The sequence below is a fragment of the Oncorhynchus mykiss genome, chromosome 9, assembly GCF_013265735.2.
Source record: "Oncorhynchus mykiss isolate Arlee chromosome 9, USDA_OmykA_1.1, whole genome shotgun sequence".
NCBI classification, from domain to species: Eukaryota; Metazoa; Chordata; class Actinopteri; order Salmoniformes; family Salmonidae; genus Oncorhynchus; species Oncorhynchus mykiss.
This window is the reverse complement of record NC_048573.1, coordinates 12,430,066-12,441,995: the sequence shown is the minus strand read 5'-3', so window position 1 is coordinate 12,441,995 and position 11,930 is coordinate 12,430,066. Positions and strand designations below refer to the sequence as shown.

Here is an 11,930-nt window from a genome sequence, read left to right as displayed (position 1 = left end):
TTGGAGCTAAAAACACACTTTTAAATGGGTGTATCGGGATTATTCCGTCTTCTCATTGAAAAGCACACGGTCTCTCTCACACGCTTTCTTTTGCTCATCAACAAGTGCCCGCTCTTCCAGCACATGCAGCTCGCGCCGGACCCACCTATGGTGATGCAAATGAGCGCGCGCACGGCGGAAGCCCATCGCGCCCAGGGATTGGTCCCGACTCTTGGAATACAATTATCTCGGAAAAACCCGACGAGTGAAAGGGAAGAACTTTTTGTCATCACGCAGGTCTCTTCAGTTTGAGAGAATCGAAGCGCTACAAGTGGTTGTCTGCAACTGCGCCGAGAACCTGCTGAAGGAGTGTTTGTTTTTAAAACAGCGCAAACATTTCGAGTTTACTTTTCTCTCCCATGATTAACTGGTAATTTAATCCCTGTGGTTCGAAGCGGGTGTGTTCTTATTAGTTAATTAGGAACACTTGGTGCGTTCGGCTTCGCCTTTAACAGGCGACAGAGGCTGTGACTGTTTAGTTATAATTTTTTTAATTTGATTTATTTTGAACTGAGACACTTTTTCAAAGTTCCAAACAATGTATAGCATGATGGAACACGAGCTGAAGCCTTCTGGGCAACAACAACAGCAGCACCACCACCAAACGGCCCAGGGCATGTCCCCGGTCACTGGAAACATTGGCAACTCTCACCTGGGGTCCAAACCCGTGTGCCCTCCGGGCGGGGACCCAATGGACAAGGTCAAAAGGCCCATGAATGCCTTCATGGTGTGGTCCAGGGGCCAGCGCCGCAAGATGGCCCAGGAGAACCCGAAGATGCACAATTCTGAGATCAGCAAGCGGCTTGGCGCGGAGTGGAAGCTGCTGACCGACGCCGAGAAGCGGCCGTTCATCGACGAAGCCAAGCGCCTCAGGGCAGTGCACATGAAGGATTATCCCGACTACAAGTACAAGCCACGGCGCAAGACCAAGCCCCTGCTCAAGAAGGACAACCAGATGGCGAAGTACCCTCTCTCCGCCGGGAACCTGCTGGCTGCAGCGGCCGCGCAGGGCCAAGGTGGGAGCGCCAGAATGGAGAGCTACGGGTGGGGCCCGGCGGGAGGTTACGCTGGGATGCAGAACGAGGCCCTCGGCTACACTCAGCAGCTGCACCGCTATGACCTGTCCGCCCTCCAGTATCCCCAGGCCATGACTGCAGCACAGACGTATATGAATGGAGCCAACACCTACAGGTAGGCTATGTTCTGTTCCATTCTTCCACATGTTCTTGTAAATGACTCGAGGGACATGTAGCGTTACATGCGCCTAGACTACACGTAATTCCTGTTTGGGTATTTTTTTTTAAGCTTTTAAATTAAAAGGTTGATGCGTGTACTTGTTTTTCCATTATGCCCGTCAGCTCCACTAAATTGAGCATTTTTCATTCGATTATTTGGTCTATTCAGTATTGTAAGCTTGAAGAGATCACCCTCGTAAACATTGGTCTACTTCAACACTTGCTTGAAAGTAAAGTATCCTGCTTTAAATGGCCTCTATAAAGTATCATCTGAATGGAAGATTTGATATCAGTAATGATAACGAGTGCATGGTTATCTGTAATGATCTCTCTCGAAGTCGAACAGTGGAAGGCTATTGAAGATGAAGAATCAATGTCCTATTCATCAAAACCAATTGTTTAATTCAATTAAATGGTATCGGTATAGGCTACCTTAGGCCTAATTACAACAACACAATAATACGTTGTGGCTGATATTCTGAAAGTCAAGATCAATTATTAAACACTTTAACAGTTCCTTTTTACTGCTTTGTCAATTGCACTAGGCCTATTTCAATATTTGTAGTCTTTACCTATCCTATTTCGTTATGGTTTTAAAATATCTATTCGACAATTAGAATAATGGTCTTTAATTGTTTATCCCATCTAATTAGTTGAGTTACAATAGTCAATATTCCCAATGGGCGAACACTTCAACACACTCACACAAGTGGATCTGATCATCTGTTAGTTGCCAAACTGGATCTGCTAGCCTGTCAGAAAGGACGATTCATTATTACCGGTGTCATGACTCTCCACAACTGTCACCCACCCAGCACAGAGCCTTTTTTCTTTTTGAAAATTATATATTTTTTCAGAAGAAGGCTTTTTTTGGGGGGGGGTTTCAGAAATGATAAATCTACTGCACATATTTTATGATATTATAATTTAGATTATTTTGCCAAAGAACCTGTGTAGGCCTAAAACTCGTAAGTTAGAACTGTAATTGTAATAATTAGTTAAAATATGCTACCTTTTGTCTTAACTTTACTCAATATTTAAAAGGTTATTCGTATGCGTTTTAATATAGGTTGTTTACTTGTTTTCAGGCTTGAATGGTTGGAATGAGCATGTGAAGAGGCCCACTATGTGAAAGCTTTGTTTGTGTGGGCCTTCACCCTCAATCCTCTAGTCCGCTTCAATGCCGCCTTCCAGGCCTCTTCTAGAGAAAATATGACACAAAAGTATACTTTGAAAAGGATTTTAAGTCTTACGATATTTTAACATGTTCTCGCCTGAAGTTTAGTTGGTTTATGGTGAATTCTGATTAGCTGTAGTGAACCTAAAGGAGAATATCTGTCGTTCACTTTACAGTGCGGTAGTCATGTTGGTGGCCTAACCAGTCTGGGCCTGCCCTAGCTGTCCCCAGCCCCACGCCCAAGCCCCATGCCTTTTGTAAACATGGTGAATTCCATCACGTGTATAGGGCTCTCCCTTCGGGGGACTGGCAGTTCTTTCATGTTGGTCACATCAATCAAGTCTGTTATGCATCATAATAATATTTATTCAGATGGGTTGGTCTTTCAATCAATATGCCCTTTTATTACAAAACAACTATTTAAAATGAAACTCACTGACCTGCAAATTACACCAGTTTGAGGCTATGTCAAAAGGGTGCAATGTTGCAGAACCTTCCAGCCAATGAATGCTTTCTAAATCGTTTTTTTGTTGCTTGAAAGCGCTTTGAGATTCTTTTATGTAATGAATAGTGCTACTGAAGTTTATTATTAGAACATTTCAGATGCGTAGAATAGTGTAATGGGTTGTTCAATATATGCTACAATTCTACCTGAATTGTGACTTCAGTTGCATGGCCCAAAAATGTCACACCATAGCATTTTACACTGTAGCATGTCACATTTTGACATTGCATGGCATAACATTGATATTGTCCAGTCGCTAACTGTACCCATCTCGCCTCCCCAGCCCCATGTCCTACAGCAGCAGCACCCAGCAGCCCAGCCCGGTCATGTCCATGGTGAAGCCAGAGCCAGTATCACACTCCCCGACTGGTGGACCTAACCACCACCGCGGGCCTCTCCAAGGGGACCTGAGAGATATGATCAGTATGTACATCCCCGGGGGGGACGCCAGTGACCCGGCCGCCCAGAGAGGAGGCTACAGTGTCCAGCAACACTATCTCAGTGGGACCGTTCCCCTCAGTCATATCTAGGGACCAGTGGGGGTAGTGACTGGGACTGATCATGGTTGTGCCCGGACACAAGTTAAAACGCACCCCCGGAACTGAACACCACAGCCTTAGACACACTCATTACGGTTCCGTGTTGCATTAAAAACAGCAGTGACTTTATAGGAAAGGTTATTTTTCTACCTCTGCAATTTTAAATAGAATCCCTTCGTCCGTCCCAAGACTGGGTGGTTTGTTCATTCTCCCATCCACTGTTTGGATGGAGACCTGTCCCTTCTCTTTGAACTATGAAGGACTGCTGTATTGTACATACGATCTTTACTTCTCTCCATGATGACAACGTTTGCTTGTGTACATATTATATTTTTTTTCTCTTTGACAAAACTGACCTTGACATCCACAATCTTGGTTCAGAAACTCCCAGGCTCTATGTATGTTTCAAGACTCCATAATGTTCACACCATTCCATTGTATTCTCCTACTGGCACGGTAGCGTCGGCCCCTTGGGTTGATGGGTAATCATCACGACCTAAACCAACCGGGATGGAGACACGACTTCTCTCAAATGGCACCCTATTACCCATCATGCACAAATTAGGATCCGAGCACTATGGGCCCTGGTCAGAAGTAGTGCACTATAAAGGGAATAGGATGCCATTTGGGATGCAAGCACAAAACCCACAATGGAGGGGCCCCACCACAGGAACACAACACACTGGGAACTGGGTTAGCCAATCAAGGTCCTCCAAAGGCCAGTGACATACAAATCACATGACCTGCCACAAGGCTTGAAAAGATTCTGATTCCAGAACTGGGCGTGTGTGTGGCCCAATGGGGCCTCTCTCAAAACGGATCATCTCAAATCAACTAGATGCCTACTAGTGAAGTGGAGATGGAGAAATGCACATAACTTGAATGAAGTGATTTATTTTTTTATATGTATGTATGGCCTCTTTGTTATGTGCTCTTGTTTTTAAAGCCAATCCAATCCCATAGGATGACATGGTATAGTCTGTTGTCCAATCTCATGAGTTCACTGAATACAATGGAAAACAGTACATGAAATGATTTTAACTCCTGTTTAGTAGCCACAACTGTCCAAACCACATACCAATGCATTTTAGTTTAGTTTGAGTATAAAATGTTTAACATAACAGCATGGTTTAAAGTTAACATTACGTCTTGTTCCTGCAATGAGTTTTAATGCACCATATTATTGTTTGTTAGTCAACTATTTTGACCCTTTTTTTGTAAATGTTTGGAGTTACGCTGCTGGCAAAGTCCCAAGTTGCTATACTGCTTACTGTTCAAATAATTCTGCAGGTTTTAACTTTGTTCATAGAACACTCTTAACTGTTATACAAATTCTACATTCCATTTAATTGTTTACTTCAGCTCAAAGTTTTAGCTAGATATTTTTTACCAAATACATGTTAATAACGTTCTCTAGTTTGGCAACTGTGTGTGGATTTCTACTCTTTAGACTTGTTCAACCAAGCACTGTTATGACACACTGCCTGGGCAACTAACAGTGGAGAATACAATTAATTTTATTTTACAATAAACTTCTGTTATCCAACTTCTCACGTTTTGTATTCGAGCTGTCAGTTGTCTGCTTGAGGTATATATATTTCAGATACCGTGTAACATTTTCCTATTATTCTACAAAAGGAGTTTATCTCAAGTTGCTTGAACAAGACTTAGGGGGTGATGGTTAATGTTCCTTCATTTGGCAGCCCCTGCTAACCCACATTTCTGATAATTTAGTCGACCAGTGCTGCTTAAAGTTTTTTATATATAGTAAAAAATGTCTGTCTGATAGAACTTGTCATGTTTTGACAGTCTCCTAGTATTGTGCAATACAAACATGAACTTGGTTGCATTGAAATGGAAATTAGTACCTAATAACTTTTTATAAGTTGAGTTAGGGTTAATTTAAATTAATAATCAAACACTGTTTACATTGCAGTCCAAGTGTGTTAAACTGAATTTTATTCTGTTTTATTTAGGTCAATCCTGGGTGTGTGTGTGTGTGTGTGTGTGTGTATATAGTGAGGAAAAAGGCTTGCAACTTGATGTGCATAGTGTATACCAATTAAGGCCCTGATACTAAGGTTTTAGATTTTTTTAAACTCATGTTCACATGTGGCAAGGATGACAAGTATTAATAAAAATTACAACTCTGGTCTACAAATAAATGTCTTGTTGCAGGCTTTCAGCAGTTTCTTGGAACATTCAGCCATGACTTATTTTCCAAGCTATATTACATTGTTCACTGCACTCTTGTAGGCCTATTCCGTTTTTTACCAATTGAGTCTCTTCACAACGATAACGCACCATAGGCTATTCTATATGGGAAATGTCTGACACAGAATAGACTTAAATTGTGACAGTTGGCATAATACACAGATTACACACGTCAGATTGAGAGGTCGATTCAAAGAAGGTTTTGATATGGGAATCTTTAGGAGCCTGATTTATATTTCGATTGAGATGGCCTATTTTGTCGGGCAAAGTTCAGAAATAAATAGCATAATACAGGCTTAAATAAATTCAAGTGCGGGATACTAACTTAATCCAATAGTTAAAGCAAGCCAATGGACCTACGTTTTTATGCTTTTGTTATAAAGGTGACTGCTACTGTTTTACAACACATTTTTCATTTGCTCCTATTCAGCTATGGCAGCTCAGCTGTTTGAGTTATACCTCATCTGTCCACGGAAATCATTACACAAAATAACAATCGCAGGCCTGACATCACGCGCTCAATCAAAACGAGCTGGGTTTACGTTTAAACAGTGGCACCACAGGTGGACACAGTTATGCTTGGGGATGCTTAAAATACAACTTTCGAGGGAGTCAGACAAAAAGTTTTGGGAGATGGTAGAAGAACAGAGGCGTCCGGGGTGCAGGAGAGGCGCGAGGAGAAGGGGGAGTGGTGTAGAGTGATTTAGGGTCGATCATTTACTTCTTCTTTTAAACCCCCCTCCCTCCCCTCTCCTGAGATAAAGCGGGTGGCTGGCCCGCTCGTAATTGTCCGTTTCGGAGGCACATTGTCAGTAGCTTTTGAGCTCGCAGGTGCACATAGTAAAGCCGCGGAGTCTTCGCAGACTCCCCCAGAGAGCTTTGTTCCCTTTCTCTCGCTCCCCCGCGGAGCAGAAAATTAGCGTTGCATTCGGGGGGCTTCGTCGCCCCCTTTTCTCCGGCTCAGGCTTAACCCTTTCACCGCCTGTCGCAATTCTCATGGAAATTGAAGAGCCTGCGCAGGCTAATCGCAGAGTAGAGGGGAGGGGAGGATGGGAGAGAAGCTAGGGGAAGAGATGAGTGGAGTGCGTTGAAGGGGGGAGAGTAAGCCCTACACCCTCTTTCGCTCTGTCTCTCTCCCAATTCAATTTAAGGGGCTATATTGGCATGGGAAACATTTGTTTACATTGCCAAAACAACTGAAATAGATCAAATTTACAGTAAACATTACACTCACAAAAGTTTCAAAATAATAGGCATTTCAAATGTCATATGTCTATATACAGTGTTGTAATGATGTGCAAATAGTTAAAGTACAAAAGGTAAAATAAATAAACATAAATATAGGCTGTATTTACTATGGTGTTTGTTCTTCACTGGTTGCCCTTTTCTTGTGGCAACAGATCACAAAAATTGCAGCTGTGATTGCACACTGTGGTATTTCACCCAATGGATATGAGAGTTTATAAAAAATTGGATTTGTTTTCGAATTCTTTTTTGTCTCTAATATGGTCATACATTTGGCAGGAGGTTAGGAAGGGCAGCTCAGTTTCCGCCTAATTTTGTGGGCAGCGGGCACATAGCCTGTCTTCTCTTCAGAGCCAGGTCTGCCTTAGGTGGCCTTTCTCAATAGCAAGGATGTGCTCATTGAGTCTGTACATAGTCAAAGATTTCCTTAATTTTGGGTCAGTCACAGTGGTCAAGTATTCTGCCACTGTGTACTCTCTGTTTTGGGCCAAATAGCATTCTAGTTTGCTCTGTTTTTTTGTAAATTATTTCCTATGTGTCAAGTAATTATCTTTCTGTTTTCTCATGATTTGGTTGGGTCTAATTGTGTTGCTGTCCTGGGGCTCTGTGGGGTTTGTTTGTGTTTGTGAACAGAGCCCCAGGACCAGCTTGTTTAGGGGGCTCTTCTCCAGGTTAATTTCTCTGTAGGTGATGGCTTTGTTATGGAAGGTTTGGGAATCGCCTCCTTTTAGTTGGTTGCAGAATTTAAGGGCTCTTTTCTGGATTTTGATAATTAGCGAGTTCATTATTTGGTGTTTTACATCTCTCTCTCTCTTTCCCTCTATGACAATCTGAAATTCAGGAACCAGCTCTACCAACATGGCCTGTCGTTTCCCTGGCAATTTAGGGCTGTGAAACTGGACATGAAGCACGTCAATTGGCCGCCACTACACTAGCCCTGGCCCATAACCACATGCACACCTCGGAATATTAATTTGCTCCAAGCATTTGGATAGTTGAAAAACATGGTTTATTCCAAAATTAGAAAGATAAAGAGAAACGTTAATAAATTGTGTGTGGAGAGAACATTTTGTTGCTCCAATTCTTTGACATGAGTGGTGGAACTGTATAGCTTAGGACTTTTTAAATGGTCAAATATGGGCCTATACGTTTGACAACATTACTTTAGTGATCTATAGCCTGTAATTGGACAACGTCCTTATAAAGCGCCCCTGTATGGCAGAAGTTAGATAAGTGCCAGCTTGTGCACCCTGTGCATTCAGATGGGGGTTGGTTCTGGTGAGGTTGTTGTAAGGGTCGTGTAGGGGTGGTGTGTATTTAGGAAGGAGGATTTCTGGTAGAATCCATCCAATCTCTTAGCAAAGGGCAGTGAGGCTTCAACAAGTGGTTGCCATGGATTTGGTGAGCAGGGGCTAAACAAGTGCGTGGGAGATGCTGGTGGTGTGACTTTTAAAGAGTTACGAGAAGTTGTAGTCATCAGAAGCAAACAACAGTCTCCTCTATGACTCAGGTGGTGGGTACAAATACCCTCAGTTATTTTTTATCTGCAAGTTGACATTTTTTGTTGTCTGAAACATTTCCTTCTCATATAATAATTTAGCCCCAAATAGATGGTTTGTAAGATGTTTAGTATTATGTAAGATGTTCAGTAGATAAGAGATTTCCTCTTATCCTGGGATCCTAACCCTAAACGCTTGCTGTTAGGTAATTTATCCTTTTAGTTATCCTAATGAACGCGCAGCAACTGGCCTCATTGAGTCCCTCTAGATGTGTCAATGAGCAGCACTCAAAGTAGGAGATTGAGGGGTTATCTAAAGAGAAAGAGAAACCCTATTTCTATTTCTTAAGCACTGCTATAGGAAACCTCACCACATCAAAAGTTGTCATGGAAACTTCTCGTGCGTATTATTTACCTGCATTCCTTGGGGAGCCAAGAAACCACTCCTCTCTCGCACGCAGAGCAGACCAGAGCGCACCCTTTCTGCAACCGCGCCCGCTCCGCGCGCACACACACATAGTTTACCTAGGACTAGGCAAGGATTTGAGCGTCACAGAAAAGTAAATTAAAATTACCACATCCAATAGTAATAGCACAATTACTTACGTCTTGTTTTATGTGTCTTTTTTATGTGGCCTTTAATTGACCAGAACCACTATTTGAGGTTTATGCAGAAGCTTATTTGGACAATAAAAATGGCTATATGTTGGGCAACAGTATCCCAACTAGACACAACCCTTCACACATATTATGAACATAAAATGTGCCCATTTTAAATAAGATATTTTTAATAGATATGGGCATAACAACTGTGGTATAGAGACCTATCAATGGTCATGGAGAGGTTAACTACAGAAATGCAGGTTTAAAAACCCTTAAGCCCACAGCCCATCAACGTCTGACTGTGTGACTACCAACCAACCACTCCCTTCTCCACAGGTCGTTGAAAGACCTGCTCGTTGCGTTGTTTGCTGGCAGGTGAGCAAGTGGGTGGGTGTCTGCTTCTGGCGCAGCGGCTGCCACGAAGGAGAGCGCGAACGGCTGCAATGTCAGTGAACGCCGGATCCGCCGCATTTTTCACCCACCCTCACACGCTCGCAGCTGAACACCCCGAGTCACAGAGTAGCTCGGGGAGGGAGAGAGGAGGGAGGCTACCGGGAAACCCTGATCAGTGATTAACTCGTAATAATATGCCGTTTTGTGACGTACATCCGTACAACTTTTATGGGTTCTTGTCTGCCCTGTCAGGTCTATAATTAGTGGAGGAGATTTTGTAGCAATGAGGACTGACTGACTGAGTGACGTGATATCCAATAGATTTGACAATAGAAATGGGTGACATATTCCTCCAAAAGTCTTGTTTTGTCAGGGCATGGGGGTCATGTGCTCAAACAAAAAAAGGGCACACACATTTTGTTTCTTCCGCAACCGCTGTCACAGACTTGTTGAGCAATTACTACAAGAGGGGAAATCAGCACAATCTGATGAGTAAAGTATTTTGCTAAACTATTTTGAACTGGAATAAATGCTGCACTTGTTAACGACGACCAGCACAATTCCAGTAATAATAGAAGATTGTAAGAAATACTGTAGCCAATATCCAACCCAACTCCATTTGTTGCAACTATCATGTATCCCGGTGTTTGTCAAACCGTTTGACCTGGAAACCCCAAAAAGAAACCGTAGGCCTATAAAACTTGCGACCACACGCGCACACCACCCGTGTAAACACATGCGCACACTCGAACGTACGCTCACAATTACTGCATTTAGTCTGACATTACAGCCATAAAAGGTGACGCATTTTCAAAACGCAAGATAGGCTACATAAATAAACTGCTTTCTAAGCCTGCATTTGGAGCTGAAAGTAATCCATGTTAGCATCTGACATCAACTAGGGATATATGATGTCACTACTCTGGAGTCCAGAGCCAGCACGATCATTCTACCTACTTTTTGTAGTGGGGTTACAAGATCGGATGGAAACGCATGTTCAGTCTGCATCACGCCATCACTTTGTAGGGCAGGACTGTTCTTCCTCACAAATATCGTAATAAATTCGCCAGAATATGTTACATCTCCATCCCATAATATTGAAGGCACGGCGATGTTACAGCAGTGTATCTTTAGACATCGCTAGTAGCCACCCAAACTAGGCCTATCTGAAATATGAACATTATCAATCAAATTCTGGCAAAGATGAGTTAGTAGTAGATTTCTAAACGCTATTTTATATGGATAATACATTTAGGCCTACTCTGATTTTGCCTGGCAAAACTGGAAGAAATTAAACAAGTTATTTCTGGTCACTAATCTGGATATGAGGAGTCAATCAAGACTTTAACGACGACTTGCAGGCAGTGGGTTGAGAACAATTAAAAAACAACACTCTAGGGGGGAATGATATCACCACCAAAAAGGGCACTTTGGAGACTGTAAGGGCAAAGGGGCATGTGCTCTGCACAGGTAGAGCCCTATCGGTGCACGTGCATGTCCAGGGGTTTGGGTAGAGCTATTCAGAGTCGGCAAGAAGATTAAGTGGAATTTAAGTCAAAGTTACACAGGTATCTTCACGTTTCCATGGTTACACAATACACACCATCTTGCAAAATGGAGTCTAAACAAAGGTCAGCCAATCACCAGTCATCATCATCATCATCAGTGGTTGTGAAAGTGAAATACTGGTCTGGATGAACCAGACCAACAAGTTAATATGATAACACAGTGACAGTTTTCTCTGTGGTAGGGAGGTATGTTTGTGTGTTCCCTTCCTCCCACATCTCTCAACAGTTGCTGTCAAAGACTCCACCCTTCCCTGCCAGCCAAAATCTCTGCTGATTTGTCATGTGTGCATGTGTGTGTGTGGAGGAGGCCTACATGCCGGGCTAGCATAGTAGTATTTAGTGCTGCTTGGTTTGCTGCATCTAGTTAATTCAAGGAACTCAGAAACGATAAGACAAGACTGTCTGTGAGTCTGGCTCCAGTCTGCAGTCAAACATTACATGTCATCATCCCTCCTTGTCTCAGGTGTTTCAAACAGCTTCACACTCACAGCGAAGATGAATGAGATAGGTGATTTCTCGCCTACACATTTTTTTTGTTTCCCAGAACAGTGACGTTAACTTCTTTGCGGTAGGGGGCGGTATTGGGAATTTTGGATGAAAAGCGTGCCCAAATTAAGCTGCCTGCTACTCATCCATAAAATCTAGAATATGCATATTATTAGTATATTTGGATAGAAAACACTCTGAAGTTTCTAAAACTGTTTGAATGATGTCTGTTAGTATAACAGATCTCATATGGCAGGTAAAAACCTGAGAAAAAATCCAACCAGGAAGTAGGAAATCTGAGGTTTGTAGTTTTTGAACTCAGCCCCTATCGAATACACAGTGGGATATTGGTCATTTTGCACTTCCTATGGCTTCCACTAGATGTCAACAGTCTTTAGAAACTTGTTTGATGCGTCTACTCTAAAGGA

The 11,930-nt window shown here is 42.6% G+C and overlaps 1 protein-coding gene across 1 annotated transcript; it reads left to right on the top strand.

Moving 5' to 3' along the window:
• Nucleotides 1–227: 227 nt before the first annotated feature.
• Nucleotides 228–5,656, top strand: sox19b (SRY-box transcription factor 19b). The gene is made up of 2 exons (XM_021614680.2): nt 228–1,230; nt 3,240–5,656. Exons 1-2 carry the CDS (start codon nt 578–580, stop codon nt 3,484–3,486), a joined length of 900 nt encoding a protein of 299 aa, XP_021470355.1. The 5' UTR covers nt 228–577; the 3' UTR covers nt 3,487–5,656.
• The last annotated feature ends 6,274 nt before the right edge of the window (nt 5,657–11,930 follow it).